The sequence below is a fragment of the Miscanthus floridulus genome, chromosome 2 (genome assembly GCF_019320115.1).
Source record: "Miscanthus floridulus cultivar M001 chromosome 2, ASM1932011v1, whole genome shotgun sequence".
NCBI lineage: Eukaryota > Viridiplantae > Streptophyta > Magnoliopsida > Poales > Poaceae > Miscanthus > Miscanthus floridulus.
This window is the reverse complement of record NC_089581.1, coordinates 7,104,360-7,127,682: the sequence shown is the minus strand read 5'-3', so window position 1 is coordinate 7,127,682 and position 23,323 is coordinate 7,104,360. Positions and strand designations below refer to the sequence as shown.

The following is a 23,323-nucleotide window of genomic DNA, read 5'->3' as shown; positions in this document are numbered from 1 at the left end:
TGGCTGACCAGGTCACCACCAAACCACATAACTTGCACCTCATGCCGTATCCCGTCCGTCATCGCTGGCGATCGATGATTGCCGATAACCCGTCGTCATGGAGCACTCGGGGTCACGATCCGACGGCCAGGATCAACTGACCCGTTGCAACTTAACGGAACGCTACTACGCTAGGATCTGAAAGCACTGAACCTAGAGTATCTTGACGATCGCCAAGGCACCTACTACAAGTTGACAATGGCGACCATGACAGTGCAAGGAAATATCGTAGACGACTTGTGGACATCTCCCTCACAAAGTCACCCAGGACTCCACTGGGCAGCAGCAGCCTTTGAACCCTTCAACTCCTTGGACGTTTGTAATGTACGTCCTCTTCACGTACGCACTAACGCACCACACATACAATTGCTTCGCTTTATATAGCCATAGCAGCATACCTCTAAAACGCCAATCAAAGCTCTGCACGATCACCCACACGGCCACACACATCTGTACTAATACATCGATCGTGTCACCAGCAGAGCACGAGCACGGTGCTCCAATCCAGAGCCATGTCGAAGCCATCGTCGTCGTCGCTCCTCCTCCTCCTCCTGCTGTCGGCGACGCTGGTCGCCACCACCTGCCGCGCCGACCCGGACCCAGTGCAGGACTTCTGCGTGGCCGCGGCGCCGGGCGATCACAACGCGTCGTACTCCACCACCTACCCGGGCTTCCCGTGCAAGCCGACGTCGTCGGTGGTGTCGGACGACTTCTTCTTCGCGGCGCACGCGAGCGGCGCGAGCACGGACAACCCAAATGGCGCGGGAGTGACGCCGGGCAACGTGGAGGCGTTCCCGGGGCTCAACACGCTGGGACTGTCCATCAACCGCGTGGACCTGGCCCCCGGCGGCGTGAACCCGCTGCACACGCACCCGCGGTCCGCGGAGCTGGTACACGTGGAGGCCGGCGAGATGCTGGTCGGCTTCGTCAGCACGGAAGGGAAGTTCTACTCCAAGGTGGTTCGGGCCGGGGAGAGCTTCGTCATCCCGCGCGGGATGATGCACTTCCAGTACAACGTCGGCACCGGCGCCGCGCGCGCCATGACCGTCTTCAACAGCCAGCTGCCCGGCGTCGTGCTCGCCGCGCAGTCCCTGTTCGGGGCCGAGCCGGAGATCCCCGACGCCGTCTTGGCCAAGAGCTTCCAGGTGGACGCCGACACCATCAAGCTCCTCAAGTCCAAGTTCCGCAAAGGATGATAGCGCGCGCGCGGCCATGCGTGCATGGTGAGGGTGACCGGTTACATGGCCGGAGCTGCTCGCTAGATTCTTCGTTGTTCCATACAATTTGTTTAGTACATAATGTTGTTTCGCATTATTAAATATACTTTGATTTGATCAATAATAAAGCTCATAAACACTGCATGGTTGAGCCACTAAGACAAGGTAAACGTATATAAGGCCTTGTTTAAATTCAAAGGTAGGGTTTTAGGGTGTCACATCGGATGTTATGTGGGGGTGTCACATGAGTTGTTCGGATGCTAATAAAAAACAAATTACAGAATCCGTCAGTAATCCGCGAGACGAATTTATTAAGTCTAATTAATATGTCATTAGCACATGTGTTACTGTAGCACCACCTTGTCAAATCATGAATTAATTAGGCTTAAAAGATTCGTCTCGTAAATTAGTCACAAACTGTGCAATTAATTATTTTTTAGTCTATATTTAATACTCCATACATGTATCATACATTTGATGGGATATGGAGTAAATTTTAGGAGGAGTACCTAAATGAGACCAGGATTCTATAAGGCGAAGAGACCATATCTGTAGACGACTACCTGTACGTTGAACCTCCGGACTCCAGTCTTTCTTGCCGGAGTCGCCGGCCGCAGCGCTCGCCATTACCGCGCCCACTTCCCTAGACACGGCGGCGTCGGCCACGACCGCCTCTTCCATTCCATCGCGTCCACCTTCGCAGCCTTCCTCGTGTGATCGCCTCTCCTCTTCATCTCCGCTTGCTTCCCGCTCGGCAGGGGGGTCTGATGCCGCAGCCCGACCCCCTCCTAGAGTCCTAGTGGCGTGCGCTTTGAGCCAGCTGACGACGAGCTCCTCGACGGCCATGGATTCCAAATCGCGCGCAGAGCACCACCTTGATGGCGCCAACGATCTGTCTAGCTAAACTCAGGAGACGCGTCGCGAGCGGAGGATCATTCTGACGAGATAGCAGCTCTCGCCCACCTCACCGCCGTGCGCGTGGATGCTAACGGCAAGAGCCATGATGCGCGCGCGCGACGACCAAGTTGTTGTCGAGCCTCCCTAAATTTTTACTATTCGACCCTTTTTTCGAACAAAATTTACATTTGGCCCCCTGAGAGACTTAAACTCATCTTTGGACCCTGGGGGTCGGCGCCATTAGTACTGGCGCCGAGGTAACACGTCTCAGCGCCACAGATCTTGACGCCGATATGCCTGGCCGTCCACAGCATGGCAGCCAAGGTGGCGTTCACGTGGCGAACAACTCGGCGCCATAACACATGGCGCCGAGGTCGGCGCCATAACACATGGCGCCGAGGTCGGCGCCACAGATCTAGGCGCCGAGCTCAGCGCCACAGATCTAGGCGTCGATCTCGGCGCCACAGATCTTGGTGCCGAGCTTGGCGCCTAGATACCTGGCGCCGAGCATGAATTTACACCCCGAGGCCAAGCTTCTTGCCGACGCTGCTCTCATTTCTTCCTCCCCCTCTAGGTTTCTTCCTCTCCCTAACCCGCCCAATCTATTGAATCGAAGAATTTGACCTTGGATACTTGAATTTGATCCATACATCTTCGCGAGCAAGGTATCCTCTATCCCCTTATCTAATTTTACGTATTGATTTGGTATATATTACGTCTATTTTGCAACCCTAGATACATTACCTAATGTTTGAAGTGATTTTTATATTTTGTATTATGTAACGGTAGGATGCCAAGACGTGGTAAAGCTAGTAAGCAAAGGTAATCTCTTCTCAACGTTTTATATTATGTTTTTATTTATGTGCAACAAATAGAAAAACCCTAGGTTTAGGGTTTAATGTTCATTGCTTTCGGTTCTTAGAACAAATTTGTTTTAATTGTAGTTATGGCCGGATGACTGGAAATGCCTTCGACCCGTTGCCTATGCCTAGTGGTGTTCCAGTTCCCATGTGCTTTTGCGGCAATCCTTGCAAGGTAGCCAAGTCCAATGAAGAGGACACGTATAGGCAGAGGTATTGGATGTGTGCCAATTTTGCGTTTGAGCCTACACTTTGTCAGCGCCGCATTAACAAGATGGTGAGAAATTAATGTTGTTTAATATTTATTTTGTGTCAAATGAAGTTTTGCATGATTTATTTGTTTTGTAACATTTGCATTTGTTGCAGACCCCTCCACCGCTATGCGATTTTGAGCAGTGGATCAACACTGAGATCAAGCCGGAAGACAAGGAATGGATGTAGAACTGTTACGGTGGGAGGCAGAGGACAAGGAGATGATGGAGAAGAGACGCAGAGAGGAGGCTCTAGAAAAGGAGCACAAGGAAGAGGAGGAAAGGAGGCGTGTTGCTTCGCACAGGGAGGAGAGGGAGAGGAAGCTTGAGCGTGCGCAGCGAGCGAAGGCAGCGATGGAGGACAATCCCGATGCCCAGAGGAAGGGAAAGTGGTCTCGTTGCACTCAGTAGTCTTCATAACTTGCTAGATGTATGGTATATTCACGAACAATGTTGTTGAACCTTGTACTTTGCATTGTGTTGTCATGTAATGCACTTTTAGTTTGTCGTCATGTACTTCAAATGTTGTTATGTTAATTAGTGTGCTCTATTACTAGACCTTTCATAGTATTCGTTGGTTTCATTATTTGCTGTCATAATATTGAGTTTAATATTGCATAGGTAGTGAAATGAGCTCAGGTACTGCAAATAAAAGGTAACGAAGTAGTGGATTACCTAATTCAACACACACAATACATGAAATATTGTGGCTCAAACGCAAAATTGGCTATCATATTGCCGCTGCTCCCATTTATCATATGATAGCCATGAATCTTCCAAAATGGGTTTTCAAGGCTATAGACAAAAAAAGAAGGGGCTTCTTGTGGAAAGGACAGGAACAGGCCAATGGTGGTAATTGCTTGGTAGCATGGGAAAAGGTGCAGAGGCCTCTGGAATATGGAGGACTTGGAATTATTAACCTGGAACTGCTTGGCTGCGCATTAAGGGCCCGCTGGCTTTGGGCACAAAAGACAGACCCTTCTAGGCCATGGGCTGGTCTCCCAGTACAAATTTCCAGAAACACTCAGGCCCTTTTTAATGTTGCTGTGGATGCAATAGTTGGTAATGGGGAGAAAATCTTGTTCTAGACAGATCGCTGGCTGGATGGTCATACTTTGGATGAAATTGCTCCCAATCTGTTCAACACGGTCCCTAAAAGATTGACCAAAAGAAGGACTGTTGCTCAAGCGCTCCAAAATAATCGCTGGGTGGGTGACATCAAGGGAGCGCGTACAGTTCAGGTCATGTATGAGTACCTTCAGATCTGGGATATTGTGGAGAATATTGTCTTGCAGCAAGATACTCCAGATCAATACAAATGGAAGTTAAGTCAATCGGGGTCCTATAACAGTAAATCGGCATATGCTGCCTTCTTTGAGGGTTCTGTCAGAATTGGGCCTTGGAGGAGGATTTGGAAAAGCTGGGCTCCTTCACGTTGCAAATTCTTCATTTGGTTAGTGTTTCACAACAAGTGTTGGACCGCTGATCGCCTGGCTAAGTGAGGTCTGCCTCATCCGGAGGCTTGCCCCCTTTGTGACCAAGCTCCGGAGACAATCCACCACTTACTGGTTGGCTGTGTGTTCTCCCACCAGGTTTGGGTGCTGATCTTCCAACACCTGGGTCTGATACACCTAGCTCCTGAATCTCCCGAGACCCGTTTCTTTGGATGGTGGAGGAAAACATTCTTGGCTGTACCAAAAGAGATGCGTAAGGGCCTTAATTCTCTGATAATCCTGGTCGCTTGGGAGATTTGGAAACACAGGAATGATTGTGTATTTGAAAAGGCCAGGCCGAACACTCAGGAGGTTCTTAGGGCTATAAACACTGAGGGCCGCCTATGGTGCATGGCTGGGGCTTCCAAGCTCCAAGAGCTAGTGCTCTCTGTTTGGTCACCTCTTCCCGATTATGGCGCAGCCTGAGTATAATGGCTGCTGATGTGTTGGTGTGTGTTTTGTCAGCCTAAGTATAATGGCTGCTGATGTGTTGGTGTGTGTTTTGTAACTGGGTAGGGGCTACCCAAACCCGTTTTTTTTCTTCTACCTTAATGAAATGACGCGCAGCTCTCCTGCGTAGTTCAAAAAAATACATGAAATAGCATGTGATAACATGTACCAAACTAGGTTACAGAGGTCCCGGACTAAATCTAACATGCCTTAGGTAATTGAAGCAAACAATGCACATAAAATGACATGTGAGAACATGTGCTAAACAAGGGTACATATTTTCTTCGACTAACCCTAACATGTCTTAGATGATTAAAGGAAAAAAACAAACACGTGGATGTGGCCCGTTAAAAATATTGGTTTGTCCTAGTAGTGTGGCCACATAGCAAATTGTGTTGCACCTTCTCCAAAGTATCCTCCCATTGTTGGTGGTGGTGGCGGCGGCGGAGGACCCTTGTTCTTATGATTAGGGCAGGTGCAATATGGATCATTGTAGAGTGCCTCCTGTGAACTGGCACCATTGTTGTCCTCTTCCTGTTCATCGTCCTTGTAGCCACTGCTAATTTCCCTTTCAAGATCAAAGATACGGTCCTGCAGGTAGTAGATGTACTCCACATGCGGATAAATAGGTCGAGGATCAACCCACCTAGTGAACCTACAGTTTTCTTCGGATAAGGAAGACTGCAGTAAATATGCCATGTAAGTTGTATAGAAGCGGAACATATAGAAGAAACAAATATTAATAGCAATTACCCATGCTCGTGGGTATTTGAAGAAACGTCGGCCTCCATCTATTCCCTCGGTGAACATCTGGACTAGGTAGTCCTCACCATGCATGCATTTTGGCCACGCTTCTTTCCTTTCATCGTGTCCTCTCAGTGGTGCCTCTTTGGTGAAATCACTTTTGCTCTCAACTGGGAACCTCTCATAAAGAGCTTCCTCAAAGAAATCTAGACCAAGAGGACCCTCCCATCCCCAGGCAGTTCCCTTCCCCTTTCCTCTCCCTCTGGACGACCCTCCAGACATTGGTACTGCAACGGGAGAAAATGCTGAGGAGTGCTCTTTCTTCTTGTTGTGTGTTTGAATGAGAGGGAGAGAGGGGTTATTTATTGGTTGAGAGGAGGAATGGAGGCCTCTCAATGTGCCATGTCAGCGATCCGTGTGCCTCTTTGTCTCAACCGTTGGATCAAACAGTAATAAGATGGATGGTAGAGATGGAGTGGAGTTGTGCTTCCTTGCATGCCGTTGTACCTATAGGTGTACTATTGTCTAAAAAGCTTAGATTCGTTCACTGTTACTGAAAAGCCTGGATTTCATCTGCAAAGCGTCTATACGATACGATTGGACTATATACGTTGTTGTGCCTTTATAGCAGTGTAGTATAATTAATGATTCACAAAAAAAATCGTAAAAGTTTTCATTGTTTTAGGACCACCCACGGTTACAAGCAGAGAAATCATTATATAATCCAAAAATCTAATCGTCCAAAGACCACAATACAACCACATCGAACATCACAATCAACATAACATGTCATGCATAGTCCAAATAGTACACAATGTCCATACAGTCCTAAATAGTTATAGAAAAGTTACTACATACTTTTCAATTCTCCACACATGCAAAATAAGCAAAGTCCATGCAACCCAAATAGTCTGTGACATCGCATAGACAGTTGTTACCATAGTGTTAATCTACAAGTCATCGTCACTGTCTCCTAGTCTTACCCTTGCCCTTGTGGCCAAGGGCGTCGGTGCCTGGAGTGTACGTGCAAGGCGGACGGCGTCTTCTCGTTCCTGCAACCGGCGTAGGCTGAGTCGAAGGAGCGTCCTGGAGCTGGGACTCACCAAGCTCATCATGACCACGCTCCTTGGCCTCCTCGTCGCCTTCCACGTCGTCCTCGTCTCCGTCTCCTTGGAAAGTGTCCACAGTCGCAGCACTAGTACCTCCATGAGAAGAAGAGCCGAGGCCGACAGGTGTGTCCATCGCAGCGCTAGTACCACAACCACAACGAGCTGCAGCACGACGCAGCCTACATGCTAGCCTCTGTCATGCAAAGATGCAAAGATATTAAGTAGTAAGCCACTAGCTCCAACAACTTACTTAAGCATAAAACAACAAGAGGGCTAGTGTCGACTTACTCCAAGAAAGCTGTTTAGTGTGTGCTCGTCCACGTCTGTCCTTGGAAACCGTTCGATCTTAATCACAGATTGCTTCAGCGCGTTGCCCTGGGAAAAAACAAATATTAATGCGCATAAAATCTAAAATTAGAATGTTACTGAAATTTTGATATTGAAATTACTAGTTGAAAATGCAAACTGAGAAGAAACGAAAAAGCGAAATGCTAAGATAAATGATATAGTCATCACAAAACTAATTCAAATAATGTAAATCAGGATCAGGACTGCACGAAGTATAGCTGAAAGAACTATATATAATGTAAATGCTAAGATAAATGATATAGTCATCACCAAACTAATTCAAATAATGCTCACTGCCATCCCAAAACACTACTAAATGTATAGTCGAACTTCTGAACTATATATATGTGGAGAGTTAAGCATCCTACAACCCCACCGTCATTGCCAGATGAACAGCAAGTGTTTCCGCTGAGACATTCTCACATAGCTTGAGTTCACATATAACCTTGAGACGGTCCAGTGCTAATCGGAGTACTCAGATCTTAAAAAACAGAGGTAGTTCAAATAATAACACTCGGCCACTCGGGCACAGGGCACAACAGGAGGGAGAGAGGCTAGCTGCCAGCCACGAGCACCCACAGCAAGGTCCTGCTCGTTCACACTAACAGAGAACAAAAATGTGCATGACAGCAGCTAGCATTGAAATCACAGCAGCAGCTCAGATTGTTTTTTTTATATATATTTGGCTTGGCTGTGTCGATTAGGTGGAACATGTTAGAGCTGAAAGAAACTGAAAATATGAGTGGTTTGGCTTGGCATACTACTAAACAGCACTGTATCATTCTGCTAAACTGAAAATTTATGCATAGATCCAATAGCCAATGATAGAAGAGACATGGTTCTTTTGATCTCATAATCAGATCTGATTCATAAAAAGATAAAGAAATATGAGTGGTGTTTTTCTTTTGATCTCATAATCAGATATAATTTTTTGGAAAGATTGCTGCAGGGACGGGGATAGCTCAGGCAACCCTAACAGTGCAGAGCAAACAATGGAGGTGTACATAAATTGAACACTTGATCAAAATTAGCTAACTATCAGGTAAATCATGTGTGCATGCTAATCCAGCTTGCATTAAGTGACATTTTATAAATTTGTTTGCAGATAAGTAGCCCGAACATAATATGTAGCAGGTAGAGGACATTACCACTCAGTCCAGGATCGGCGCAGGCTCCACCTGTGTCCCGGCCCTCGTCGCAAGGTCGTAAGACGTTTGTTCGTCGTCGGAGGACTCAATGTCGGCATAGTCTGTTTGGGTCCATTGCACCTTCAGTTTGGTCCTTGTTGCCTGGTTGTACCAAGATAGGTACGCTCTGAAGTTCTCATTCGCGTGGGGCCAGTCATTCTCATACAAGTTCTCATGAAAGTGATCCCAGTGGTCGATGTAGTCACGGTGCAAGGTCTCAAAGTCCGTCTCCTTCTTTTGTTTCCGACGATCGATCCTGTAGGGTGCCATAAATGAAATTCAAGTTAGTGGAGATGTAACTCAAATACCTTTATTTATGTTGCAAATATACGCTACATCATTCCAGATTATATATATATTTATTTCATAGGTTATCGATATTAACTACACTGAAGGATCTGGTGATAAAAAGTGGAGTAGTACAAATTTTCCATGGACTAAGGGACTTGAGGTAATTTTCTTCAGTACTATTTTTTAATTATTTACACCATCACTGATTTAACTTGGACTGGTCTGAACAGCAAGAGATAATGAGAGATTGACTACATTTGTGAATACTATTTAACTTTTAGTGCATACTCAGGCCAAGAACAGAAATAAGTTTGGAAGAAAGTTCTGAATCACACAAAGTTCTTAGGTGTTGGCAGATTGTCGAATGTTCAATACTTCTCAAACAGTCTACAGACAATATGCCTAATGCTCAGGAACCGCCTCTTGTGTGATGGTGGAGACACGAAGGTACAACTCCACCCATCAGGCTTAAAATCCTGGTGAGCAGGAGTTACACAAATGCAAGTTCTTTCAGCGATCTATTCATAAGTGTGTGATAGTGGCACACTTGCGAGTCCGTCGTGCATGTGAATCAACTGGTAATTGTTTAAAGAAAAAGATATGTCTGATGCTCAGGCACTATACTCTCTACTAGCCTGTGTGGCCTTGGTACCATCTTGCCTAACTTCCTGGCTCCTGCCTCTCTGGATAGTCAACGAAAAAGGCAGACTGCTAATCACAAAGGTTGCTCCTATTACATTGACATATGATAAAATGGCAGGTGCATCTGGAGAACAGGGATTTGGCGTTAATCATGATTCATAAAAACAAAAGCATTACACTCCTGCAGTTACTTTAAATGTTAAGTTTTAGTGTCTTCAATAAAATGGATACCTGAACTCCAAACCTGTACAGTGTCCATAGAGTGGCTAATGCATGCCACTTTCCCTGTCAATACTTTAGGGTACCTAATCCAAAATACTTTTCACATACTGCAGTCTTGAAATCTCTCACCCATCTAATCCAGATATAAGGTTATAAACTAGTTATCCAGTGCTTTGGATGATTCACCATATTGCAAGAGCAGTTTTTCAGCATGGTACTCCGTTATCTTCTCAAACATCAGACATCCAAGGTGCTTGCATAATCAAATGTGCTTGTTGTTTCCAGTGTTTTTGAGCTGCTACCTTGGAAAGTGGACAAAGACATGAGAACCCTTCCCCCCAACCCCCTCGCTCCTCTTTTCTCCCTAAAAGGTGGATGCAGCACAATCTAAATCGGGGAGGTATCAGTTAATGTTGTTCAAGACCTTATGCAGTGTTGCAGCTGCAAGCAGGAATTACTAGCTATGTAGACAAAAAGAATACTCATAAGTATCGACAATTTAGATTATTTATCAATGTTGTCAGGATTTCATTGTTAGAGGAGGGAAGAAAGTTCCACTTTACAGGTACGACTGATCAGTTAGTTCAAATTCATGCTCTGGTAAAATTATTCTGTTCATTTAAAAAAATGAGAGTTTGTTATTTATTGTACAGTTTTGTACCTAATATGTAATTTTTACAGTTTGCAGTTAAATAAGATCTAGTCCTATGAAACCATCTGCTTAGATTAGTTGGACAGCTTTATATATATCTTCATGGCTTCATTGCAAAAGAAAGGCAATTTCTTCATATAAGGTACATATATCTATTGGATTTGCAGGTCGTCTTCTTATTCTCCAGTTTATCAATCTGTGGATGCACTAACTAATATACTATTTTCTTCAGGAACAACTGGTATGTCCTAGAACCCTCTTCCTTTTCCCATTTCTGCTTGCCCTATATTTGAGGTTCACATTTGTTAATTTCTGTTCCATTTTTTTCTTGTGAAGGGGAGCCAAAAGCAATACCGTGGACACAACTTTCTCCCATAAGATGTGCATCTGATACCTGGGCGCATTTGGATGTTCGTCCATGTGACATAGGTTGCTGGCCGACTAATCTGGGCTGGGTTATGGGACCAATAATCATATACTCATGCTTTCTAAATGGGGCAACTTTGGCTTTATATCATGGATCTCCACTTGGACGCGATTTCTGCAAATTTGTACAGGTGTGTTTGGCATAACGTGCACCATCATCTGCTTTTCAGCTGACAAAAGGATCCACCCTTGCCACTTGCATATATTGTAGTTCTGTAAGTTTTGAGCTTCAGTAAGTTATGTTCCATTAGTCACCTTGCACATAGCATGGACACATCTTACTTCACATTTGTTTGTTGATAGCTCTAGCATACCTCTGCTGAATAACCACCCAATCTCAAACCTTGACGCACTATTATAATCTTTAAAGAAAACACTTGACATGCTTGAAAAATCATTTTTCTTCAGTGTTTTATGATGAAGTCCTTTTATGCTGAGCAATGCATTCCTCCAAAATATTTTGTAGGATGCTGGTGTGACTGTATTAGGAAGTGTGCCTAGCTTGGTAAAGTCATGGAAAGCTAGGAACTGTGCTGAAGGGCTTGACTGGACCAAAATTAGGTGAGTGGCACCTATCAGAATGTATCCATCTTCATCACAAGCTGGTAGAAGGACAAGGTTTACTTTGTATTTTGGTGCTAGTGATCGGCTTCTCAATGCTGATCATGACAAGGTTTACTTTGATGGAATGCCCATTTATAAAGGAAGGGTATGGACTTGCATATCTTCTCGTTTGTATATTTATTTAGTAAGTGTTTCCTATTTGATTTTATTACATAAACTGTGTGGATATGTCACTGCTTGGCTATCTAGTATATGCTATAGTCTGTCATGAATTTTCTTTCACAGAACATATACAATATCTGCATTGTTCACGTGTATAATTGTTTGCTGTACAAAATTGGAGTACTGAATGCAGTGACATTCTATTAGAAGGTATAAGTTATAAAACAAACGGGTGAATAATCTTTACTTTCCAATTGTGTTATAGCAACTCAGACGACATGGAGATATAATCCAGAGGACAGTAGGTGGGTACTATATTGTACAGGGAAGGGCGGATGACACAATGAACCTTGGAGGAATTAAGGTTGAATGCCCCTCTTTTCAAAGTGTTTAATCATTTGCTATCATCCTTGTGTTACATGAAGGAAACCATAACTACAGTTGCAGCCAACTACATTTGGTGCAAAAGACAATGCTATTCGACAAGGAAGTGGCAGAGGGTAAATGAGGGTGCTGCGTACTTGCATCTCTCGCACGATGCTGCAGATGGCAATTTTCCAAGATGCATCTGATCGACCGAGCTAAATGGAGCAAATAAAAACTGTGCTTGAGCTTATTAGGGTACCTCACATATTCCTTTGTTCTTTGTATTCTGTTTTCAGACAAGGCTTATTCTGTTTTATTTTTCACTTAGCTGGTGTTACATCTTATTCTGTTTGCAGATTAAGCCCAATGCTAATCATGGCATGGACGTCATACTTGTCCAATGAGACTGTATATGTAAATTGATGCTTTTAAGGTACTATTTTAGCATTCTTATATGCTGTCATTAGGCTGAACTATAGGGTACAGGGTATGCTAACTGTCATGAGCACTGTGTATGCTAACTTGCTAAACCGGCAATTTAGCTTATTGGGTAACATTGAACTGGCTGAACTAAATGACAGAGTTGTATAATCTTTCTCTTGACAACTAGTGACAACTAGTTCCAGTAGACTTGGATGTGTTCATTTCTAGACTACCTTTAAAACATATGCATGCTGGACTGTGCACACAGTTTATTCATATCTAAACTGACATGCTCCTATAGTCCTATTTCATACCACTTTCAGTCAGTGTGTTCCTCTTTTGTGCCTATCAATCCTCTTATTTGATCAAACAGGTTAACCAAGTAACCAAGTAACATCGCAATCAGTATGAGTAATAGCAGTTTAGTTTCAGTGGCAATTTTAAGTTCTATTGTAGCAGATTGAATTCTTGATTACTTAATAAAGTTCAAAGACGCTTACTTGTGCAAGTCTATTGACGTCGAGAACGGTTCCACGGGCCACTCCTGCCTCAACCCAAACTGGCGTGCAACCCGGTGTGGCAGGTGGAACTCAACCGCATAGAAACAGATCAACGGACACCTCATCAGGTACAGGTCTTCGTCCATCTTGCACATGATGCTGAACCCAATGTGGTCGTACTGTTCATCCTCGTACGGCTCCCAAGTCACCTGCATTGGATTCTTCAGTCAGGTAGTGCTTACATCTGGAAAACAAATTAGTATGTGAAATGCAGCTAACTCACCAGCCCTGGCGTGAGTGCGTCGAGCTCGTTCGCGAACTCGATGTATGCGCGTTTACTCCGGGCGAAGGGACCCTTAACCTGGTCCCAAAGGTAGGCGTATGTCGGCCGACGTCGAAGGCCATGCACCTCGAACCAGGGACGAGGTGCACCAACTTGGGGACGACCGACCGGTAAACGAGACCACATCCAAAGCTGAAGCAGGTAAACACATCCTCCTAATGAAGAGTTCGCCGAAATCTGGCGGCAAGCCTCGCAAAGCTGTCGGTACAAGTACCCCAGCACTGCGGAACCCCAGCTATAGCCCCCCGTCGTGTCCCAATCAGTAAGACAAGGCAGGTACATCCATGACACGGTGTCTCCCGTCGCGTCGAGGAACATGACACAACCAAAAAGATGCATGATCCATGCCCTGCAGTAGTAGGTAACTGTCTGCTCGTCTGCATGATCAGGACACTGACCAAAGTTCTGCCTCAGCCAACTAATGAGTACTCCAGAGGAGCGAGCACCAGGTGTCTCTGGAGGAAGCTCTCTTCCAAGGAAGGCCTCCACTCTACCTCTCCAACCAGCAGCAGCGCAGGGGCCGATAACTGGGCGACCACTTATACGGACACCTAGGAACTTCTACGTGTCCTGAAGAGTAACGGTCATCTCTCTGCAAGGTAGGTGGAAGCTGTGCGTTTCTAGCCTCCATCTACAAAACAAGAAAGAAGTACTAAGGTTATATGCACATCGGGAACCGAAAATATAAATGGAAGTGAATCTGTTCATAGTTTTGGTACCTATCAACTAGAGCTGAGATCGCCGCGGGGTTGAAGGCAGGCAACCCACGGCGAACCTGGAACGATACAACGTCAAGGCCAGCCCTCTCAAGGAGAGGAGTGTACCTGCCATCATACCGCATGTCCTCGAACTTATCGTAGGAATGAGGACGAAGAGGGTTCAGTTCCTGCAAAGAATAGAAATTATTATATTAATTCGTGAACACAAGTACATGTGCAGAGGAAAAATAACATACAGAAGTAAAGTCGTTACCTACCCCTCCGCGGTGAGTCATCCTCGGTGGTTCTCCTCGTAGTACGGCTCCGGCAGGTGGAACGGCTCCATCCTACAAAATATTAAGACAAAGTATAGATAAGTTTTAAATGTACAAATAAATAACTTTTTGGTACTAGTGAACATGCATGTGAAACATTAGTTATTTACACCTGACTAAGCTGCCAATGGCATGTACGTGAATTATGCCCAAGTCTACCACATTTGCCACATTGGTTCTGCTCAGGGCCAGTAAGAAAGGGGGTTGCTCTCCCTCGCCTCGTTCTACCGAAAACCTGGTCCATGACCATCTTGTGCCTCGTCCTCTTCCGGGTTCCACGTTTGTCCCAATGGGTACTAGATCCGCAATGTATTTCGGCCTAGTGTAAGCTGGCCACTGACCCTTGTCCAGGAAAGGCTCGAAACGGGGAGACCAAGTCTGTACAAGGCTGTCAACACTGAACTCCGACGGTATCTGAGTCTCGTAGGCAAAGTTGCGATGCTGAGATGCTACAACATAATGAGAGCAAGGGAAGTGGTACTACCTGGTCTTCCCACATCGGCATGAGAAATTACTAAGTACCACAATATAACTCCTTGATGGCCGGACCTCACCATCAGACATTGTACCACCCCTTTCTGTGACCTGATACTTGCCGGTGCTGTGGTCAAAGCAATCGACGTCATGTGTGAAAGCCCTTTCCTTTGCCTTGTCGAGATGCTTATTAGGTTTAGGTGCCCATTTCTGATTATTACTCTGTAGTGCCATTACTTGAGCGTGTCTATCGTTAAACCATGCAACAAGCCTATAAAAGGTGAATGATACAATGGCATTGACGGGCATGGCACGTATACCCTTCAGTACACTATTAAATGACTCCGCCATGTTGCTAGTCTGAAACTCGTACCTCCATCCACCATCGTCGTAGGCTCTTGTCCATTTCTCAGGTTCTCTCATCAATCCTGTCAGCCACTGCCTACCTTCTGCGTTTGTTGCCGTTTTCAGCTGCTCCAACTTCTGCTCTAAGAACGGCACCTCAAGCATGCGAGCAACCTCCTCGAATAGAGGAAAGTTGTCCTTTGTACCATCCTTCCGAAGTAAATTCTCGACAAGGTGTCGAGTGCACCAACAGTGGTGCAAAGGTGCATACCCCGGAATATGCTCCTGTACGGCACTGAGTATGCCTTGGTGTCTATCAGATATGACACCTACCTCCCTATGAGGGCCAACCACATGGATCCTAACAAGCCGCAAGAACCATCCCCAGCTATCTTTGTTCTCCCTCTCCACCAAAGCGAAAGCCAAAGGAACCAATGTGTTGTCTGCGTCACAGGAAATAGCTACCAAAAGTGTGCCCATGTACTTGCCAAGCAGGAAAGTACCATCAATGGATAACACTGGACGACAATGCCTGAAGGCCTCGACGCACTGGGGAAAGCACCAGAATGCACGAAAGAATATTTGCCTCCCGTCCTTCCATTCATTCGGCTTTGGGATATACTCGTAATGCATGCCTGGATTTGCTGCTTTCATTGCATTGAACAATGAAGGCAATTGCTCGTACCCCTCCTCCCAGTCCCCATATATCATCTTCCAGGCCCGTTGCTTTGCCCTCCATGCTTTCCCATACTTTATGTCATACTTAAATATCTCCTTACTCATCTCCATAATTGTCCTGACCTTCAAGTTGTGCTGACCCTTCAAAGTTGTGTATAACTTTCTAGCAATGAGGGTAGAGGTCAACTGTCTATGCTTCTATTTTAGATCTGTCTGGGCGCAAGTGTGTGGACCTACAATTTAGGTGATCTTGAATTTCCCTATGGCCTTCTGTTTGCGAGCACAGACCCTCCAATTGCAATCTGCCATCTCGCACACCACCGTGTAATGGTGCTCCACATGGGAGTGCCTCACCTTGAATGGTCTCTTACGTCTCACAGAATATTCCTGTAGCCACCTTCTTAAGGTGGGCAAGTCCATAAACACCATGCCCAACTGAATTTCCATGCTGCCATCGGCCTCTAGAGCCTCTAGCAGTTCGTCATCTCTTCCTTCTCCATAAGCATGTTGAGAATGACTAAGGTCGCTGAATTCATGAACCAGTGGATCACGATCAAGACACAAACGTCTGATGAGCTCCATTTCTTGTTCGCTCAAAGCTACAACTGGGCGGTCATCATCCGAATCAACAGCCCTTGCTGTGCCATAAGGCTCCTCATCATCCGCAATATCAACATCTACACTGTTAGAGGCCATAAACCCTGGGTCCACGTTGTTTGATGGAGGAACAGGAGCACAACCATCATTTTCAGGATTGTCTCCTGCAATTAAAGCACAAATATGGATACCACTAAGATAAAGTAATGGAACGAACAAAGAATAAGGAGAGCCAAAGTGTTACTAAATCACTTACTAGGATGATTCTGGGTCAAAGGGATCTCCTGAGGGGCACCTACAATATCATCAATCCCACATTCTGCACGGACACTAGGACATACACCAACCTCATTGGGGGCGGATTGAGCATCGAGCACCACAACCGCATCTTCCACATCCACCTCACGGTTGGGTAACAGAGGCTCATAGGGTGCCAGATTCTCTGGTGGTGGCGACAACCCATGAGGGGGTGAATGGACATTTGGGGGTGAATACCCATGAGGGGTGGGATCATTGGACAACTTCCGCACAACCAAATTCAAACATTGAAACTCATTCTTCATGACAGTTTTGACATATTTGTCCCATTGTGCCTCTGATGCAATTGGGACCAACCGCCTCAAAAATGTCCCTAACCTGCCATGGTGAAGTACCCCCTCAACTAAGATGGCATCTTCATTTGAATTGCATTTAAGCTCATCATGGGCCCTACTAAACAACTCACAAAACAATGGCCGATCATCGAATATCACTGGCACTCTTTGCATTCCAACAAAACTGACATTACCAAACTCATCTTCCTCCACACTTCCTCCATGATATAGGGTGACTACGTTGTCCATCTAGTTGGTATGCACATCAACCAAGTTATTACGGGTATATTATTATAAGATAACTAACCATAATATCTAACTACATTTGCTAACTAAATTACCTAACTATCGACCTAAACAAATAAGTATCTAACTATCTAACTATCTCTATAACAAGATAAGAGATTTGGTAACTACACTTACTAACTAGCTAACTAAATCAATAGGTAACTAAGTCCCTAATTATATTCCTAAGTATATAATATAACTAAAAAAATAAGCATCTAACTTGCTAACTATGTAATTAAATTTGCTAACTTGATTTGCTAAATATTCTAAAACAAGAAATTTAAGTTAATTACTAAATTATCTATATTCCTAACTAGATTTGCTAGATTTGCTAACTTGCAACCTATGTAATTTAAGTTAATTGCAACCTATGTAATTACTAGATTTGCTATATTTAAGTTAAACTTGCTAACTAAATTATCTAAAGTAAATTAACTAATTTAAGTTAACTAACTACTGTCACTTTACCTGGATGGCCGGCTCGCGAACAGCCCGGAGGAGTAGGGGGCCGCAGCTACACGGAGGGGGAGGGGCCGCAGGGGTCGGAGCCCAGCCGGCCGCCGGGAGCACCGGCGAGCGGTGGTGGGCCGCCCTCGCCGCTGGACACGGATGAGGAGGACGGAAGGGGCGACGAGGGCGGCCAGGCTTCGCACGAAGACGGGGGCGCGGCGGCGGCCTGCTGCGGCGCTTGCGCGGAAAGGGAGGGGGCGCAGGGAGGAGGCTCGGCCACCGGTGAGTCGACGGCGGCGCAGGAGGCTCTGCGGGCGATGGCGGCGCAGGAGGCAGAGAGACAGAGCGCGCGCACGCGAGAGAGAGAGAGAGAGAGAGAGAGAGAGAGAGAGAGAGAGCTGCGGCCAGGGTTTTGAATCAATACTCGGCGCCAAGATCTGTGGCGCCGAGCTCGGTGCCAAGATCTGTGGCGCCGAGGTATCCACCACGTATTCATCTTGGCGCCAAGATCTGTGGCGCCGATCTCGGCGCCAAGATATATGGCGCCGACATGCCAGCCACGTGAACGCCACCTAGGATGGATTGCTGTGCTCGTCCAGGCACCTCGGCGCCAAGGTATGTGGCACCTAGACGTGTTACCTCGGCGCCATGATTCCTGGCGCCGACCCCCAGGGTCCAAAGATGAGTTTAAGTCTCCCAGGAGGCCAAACGTAAAATTTCTTCAAAAAAAGGTTAAATTATAAAAAATTAGGTCGAGCCTCCGGGTCCTTCACTATGAGTTATGGCTTTATGTTCACCGCCACGAGGTCGCGTCGCGTGGACCCCGGCCCCAAACCTCATGCATGGTCCAGAGCACCTGTCACGCCTCCGTCGCCGTTGTTCTTTACACGCTGGCGGTTGGCCACATTGGAATGGAAATGGATAGTGGTAGGGCTATAGCGGTAGACGGTAGCCGATTGATCACACCGGGACTGTAGTGTCCGTGTGTATATTCTCGGTGCGGCGGCTCCACCATTTTGTGCTATCTGATTTTCGTTGCCAATGCGCGCTCATTGCTCTACAACCGTCCGCCGAGCTCGCCACATCACTTGCCGTGAGCAGGCCAGCAAGAGCACCAAAGTCTGGGTGCCAGTCTGATCCAGTGGCCGCTTCTTGGGAAGTGGGAGCATCGCTGGTGGACACCCCCTCTCCGATGAAGGCTGCCCAATGGACGTTTGGGTGCCAGTTTGCTCCGGCGGCCGCTTCTCAGAAAGTGGAAGCATCGCTGGTGGACACCCGCTCTCTGGCGAAGGCTGCCCAATGGACAACGGACTCGCCTCCATTGTCGCCGGTGCAGGGGCTTTCACAGGTCATGCCTCCAAGGGGGGACAGCACGGCGTTGTGGATGCCGAGGCGCACCCAGAAAGCTCCAGCGCCATCCCACCAGGCGCAGACCCGGCCACCTCTCCCCAACCCAGCCCAGCACTAGTCGGGTCAACAACCCTAGGAGGTGCGACGATCGTGGCTGTGACGGACGCTGTCAACCACACTCCATCACCTCAGACGACCTCGACCGACAGACGCCTCGAGCGCTTCACCAACCAAATGATAAAGAAGAGGCAGCCACCACTCCTGGAGCTGTTCAGAGTTGATGTGGCCCACGACGGACGTGCACCACCACGCGAAGCAAAAAAAGATAGCGGGCGCAGCGCATATCTCACATCCCGGCATCCAAGCGAGGTGAGTACCTTGTCATGAAGCGCCTAGGACTAACCAGTGGGATGCTGTCGCTGTCGCCGTCACCGTCGGCCAAGAAGGCGTACGAAGAGATCTTCAACGGTGACCCCGCTCATATGCTGGCGTTGTGTGAGTTGTTCTCGGCGGACGGCAAGGTGGGCGCGCGCAAGCAGCGCCGCCGCCGCTCGGCAGCCGGGGCATATGCCTACTAGCCGGCGCCACAATTTGGGTTGTTCACTGTCCAATGTAACAATATAGTTTATAGTACACTAGGGAGGGTCCGGGCGTGCATGTAAAACTTTATTGACCCCCTAGGGCGTCGGATAAGGCGTGTTGTATTGAATATTTTCTCTACCTTAATATAAAGACACGTAAACCTTTTATGTGATCGAGAAAAAAATAGATAAATAAATGGTTAAAGTGTAATTGGACTGGAGGGAGCAGTAAATAAAGCATAGTCGTCTTTGCATTGCAGAGCTTATTTCCAACAGTAATTAGCTTACCGTTCGTGCAAAGCTTAATTATCTTGGATAGACACAGTCAGGAAGTGTAGTTACCCAGCCCTTGCCCCTTGTAGCGTGTAAGGTACCCTACAAGGTCGTCCATGTACTGATCCTGCCGTCGCTGATCGCTAAGAGCTTCCTTAAGCTTCATCGCGTTGCTGGCGAACACCTTGCCGTCCTCCTCCAGCACGACACGTCGCACCGCCTCCACGACGCCGTCTCTGTCGAACGAGCCGTCGGTCTCGTCCCTCGCCACCTCCACGCCGACGCCGCGCTCCGCCATCGTCCGCGCGATGAGGCCCTGGTCGACGACGAATGGGAGCATCACCAGCTGGTGCCCGAACACGAGGCCCTCGATGGTGGAGCCCCAGCCGCAGTGCGTCAGGAACGCGCCCACCGCGGCGTGCGCGAGCACACGCACCTGGGGCACCCACCCCGGCCACACAAGGCCGCGCCCCCGCGTCCGGTCCTCGAACCCGGCGGGCAGCAGCTCCCCCTCGTCGTCGTCGGTGAAGGGTGCGGACATGCCGGCCGGTTGGCGGAAAGCCCACAGGAAGCGGACGCCGGCGATTTCAAGGCCCAGCGCAAGCTCATGGAGGGTCTTGGCGGTCAGCGGCGCCTCGCTTCCCAGCGCGACGTAGATGACAGACTTGGGTGTCTGCTTGGCCAGCCATTGAAGGACCTCGGGACGTGCCCCTAATACTGATATGGAGTCGTCGTCGTCGTCGTCGTCGAGTACGGCCGGCTGTTGGAAGAGATCGGTGAGGACGGCGAACACCCCGGGCACGTCAACCTCCTCGCAGCTGCGGTAGATGATGAGGTGGGTGCCATCCATTGCCTGCCACAAGCGGTCGAAGTCGGACACCCTGGACGCGTTGGGCCAGAACGCGGTGAGGATCCAGTCGGCCTCGTGGCGGCGGTAGGCGATGGCGGGAGGGAACGACGGCAGCCACTTTGGCGGCACGGTGAAATCCGCCGCCGTCGTGCGCGGGTGCGCGGCGTTCGCCGACCGCGGCCCCATAAACGCGATCCAGGTCGCCTGCACGATCAGGAACATGGCGCACGGCACCCCGTGCGCCTCGGCGATCGCTGGGAGCCAGTGGTGGCAGAAGTCCATGATGATCCAGTCGGGCCTCCTCCCACCGTCGGCGACGGCGTCCGCGAGGAACTCCGCGAACGGGGCGGAGAGGCCGTCGAGCGCCTTCTTGAGCAGCTCCTGCTTCTCCGGCGGCATGTCAGCCGTGGACACGGCGCCCTCGGGCAGGCCACACTACTACAGAATGCTTAACTGCAGCGGGCAATTTTGGTTTCCCGCGGCGGGCAAACGCGTCTGCCGCGGTGAGAAGGTCACGGTAAATCGTGAATCCACCGCGGCGGGCGTCAATGCCCGCTGCAGTAAACCTATTAGCAGCGGCGGGCACTTTAGAACGTCCGCCACGGTAAAGCTGAGGAAAAAAACAAAAAAAACCAAAGCCCACCGACGAGCCCATATCCCGAGCCCGCCAGCGAGTCTAATCCCAGCCCGCAACCCTAGTGCCGTCGGGATCTTCGCATCGTTGCCGTCGTCGTCCCTGGATCCGATTGCCTCCACCTCTTCACGCCGGATCCAGTCGGCCCCGCATCGGAGAGCCACGGCCCCGCTGCCGCCGGAGATGGGCAAGACCGGCCTCTACCTCCCAGATCCACCTCCCTGTATGGAAAGAGAGAGGAAGGAAAGAGGGAGTGAGGGAGAGGAGCTAGGAGAGATGGAGAAAGAGAGTAAGGTAGAGGATACGGCGGTGCCATTACCTCGATCTTGCCCGCGCCGCCAGATCCGCCGTCGCCGGAGGTGGAGGCGGCCCGCTGTCGCCGGATCTGGGCCGTGGATCCGCTTCGACACCGGAGAAGAAGGGGAAGGAGGCAGCCAGCCCGCGCGCACCGCGCCGCCTCCGCCCGCTCACCGCCGTGGCTCCACGCGACCTGCGCCGCCGCCCCGCGCGCCACCGTCTCCCACGCTACCCGCGCCGCCGTCTCGCGCGCCGCTGTGGCCCCGCACGACGCCGTGGCCCTGCGCGACCCGCTGTGGCCCCGCGCGACCCGCCGTGGCCCCACGAACCGCCGTGGGCGCCTCCGTGCGCGCCACCGGAGTCGGGCGCTACCGCGCCCTACCGACGGAAGGAGAGGAAGGACGACGGGGAGGGAGGGGGTGCGACGGAAGGAGAGGGAGGGAGGTGCGCACGAGGACGACGGAGAGGGTGCGATGGAAGGAGAGGGAAGGAGGTGCGGACTTGTTCGGTCTTTGGTGGGAGGGAGTGGCCGAGGCAGAAAGGGAGACTGGGAGTGAAACCCTAAAGACTACGTATTTATATGTGAAGACGGCTATCGGGCTTCGTTGGGCCTTTTGGGCCACGGCCTTAACCGAGGCGGGTCTCATAGGACGCCCGCCACGGAATTCTGGATTTTTCCAATTTCTCTCATTAAAATATTCCAAAATTAAGAATGGGTTTAGTTACTTAAATTCAAAAAGTGAATCAAAGAATTTCAGTATCTAGTTATTAGTTAAAAAAATATTTATTAAAATACAAAAAAAGATTGAATAATTTTACTTTCTAATCATTTTTGCATTTCTTTCTGTTAAAATAAAAGAGCTCTGTTGTTTCGTAATTGATTGATTGAATTCCAAAGAAAACCTGAAAGAGATTAAAAATAAAAAATACAAACAGTATGCAACTCCATTGCATTCATTAGCAAAACTAATCAATTGATTTTTTGTAGGCATCCCGTTTCCAATCCCGACCGCAGCTCCCGCTAAAGCAATTGTAGCAGCTCCGGCACCTATTGATTTAGCTCCCTCTAACATGTAGAGTTGAGAGTTTACATTGTTTCGCGCTTTTCCTTCGCAGAGACTGGGAGTGAAACCCTAAAGATTACGTATTTATATGTGAAGACGGCTATCGGGCTTCGTTGGGCCTTTTGGGCCACGGCCTTAACCGAGGCGGGTCTCATAGGACGTCCGCCACGGTAAATCGATTTACCGCGGCGGACAAAAATACTCACCACGGTAAATAAAAAATGCCCGCCGCAGTAAATCGTAGGATTTACCGCAGCGGGCAAAAATAGGAGCCCGCCACGGAGTGCAAAAGTGGAACGCTGTGCAAAATCGTTTTTGTAGCAGTGCCATCCACGACGGGCGCGGGCAGCGCCACGAGGCGCACGCGGGGCGACAGGTCCGCCGGCACGGGCGGCAGCCTGGCGACGTTCCTCGGCGTGGAGAGGAAGGTGACAGCGTGACCCCTCGCCGCCAGGCGCTTGGCGAGCTCCATGAACGGGATCATGTGGCCGAACGCCAGCCACGGGAACAGCACCACATTCAGCTTGCCGGCGGCTGCTGCTTCCATTTCATTGACGTGATCATGTTCTGTCCCGTCCAGCACGTGAATGGCGATGTCCCCTAAACAATCATATATGCGCTATGAGCTAC

The 23,323-nt window shown here is 48.5% G+C and overlaps 1 protein-coding gene, 1 long non-coding RNA gene and 2 pseudogenes across 4 annotated transcripts; 2 read left to right on the top strand and 2 right to left on the bottom strand.

Moving 5' to 3' along the window:
• The first annotated feature begins 12 nt into the window (after nt 1-12).
• On the top strand, nt 13-1,500 carry LOC136516091 (germin-like protein 3-7). Its single transcript, XM_066509492.1, has 2 exons — nt 13-363; nt 522-1,500. The coding sequence occupies exons 1-2, from the start codon at nt 238-240 to the stop codon at nt 1,233-1,235; spliced, it is 840 nt and encodes a 279-aa protein (XP_066365589.1). The 5' UTR covers nt 13-237; the 3' UTR covers nt 1,236-1,500.
• A 5,414-nt stretch (nt 1,501-6,914) lies between these two features.
• Nucleotides 6,915-16,665, bottom strand: LOC136536034 (uncharacterized; annotated as a pseudogene).
• Nucleotides 10,509-12,121, top strand: LOC136537796 (uncharacterized). 3 transcript variants are annotated; one of them, XR_010779143.1, is made up of 4 exons: nt 10,509-10,643; nt 10,739-10,959; nt 11,820-11,918; nt 11,996-12,121. It is a non-coding gene; the product is annotated as an uncharacterized lncRNA (long non-coding RNA). The 3 variants fall into 3 exon arrangements; XR_010779142.1 differs by having other exon boundaries at nt 11,820-12,113; XR_010779144.1 differs by lacking the exons at nt 11,820-11,918; nt 11,996-12,121 and adding an exon at nt 11,295-11,333.
• Nucleotides 16,666-19,900: 3,235 nt separating the features above from the next.
• LOC136536033 (UDP-glycosyltransferase 91C1-like) lies at nt 19,901-23,243 on the bottom strand (annotated as a pseudogene).
• Between the last annotated feature and the right edge of the window lie 80 nt (nt 23,244-23,323).

Bases quoted from the DNA above. Each gene is read 5' to 3' on its own strand.
- LOC136516091 (XM_066509492.1), top strand. From the start codon at position 238: ATGGCGACCATGACAGTGCAAGGAAATATCGTAGACGACTTGTGGACA. The intron at 364-521 runs GTACGTCCTCTT...TGTCACCAGCAG, and splicing joins ACTCCTTGGACGTTTGTAAT to AGCACGAGCACGGTGCTCCA.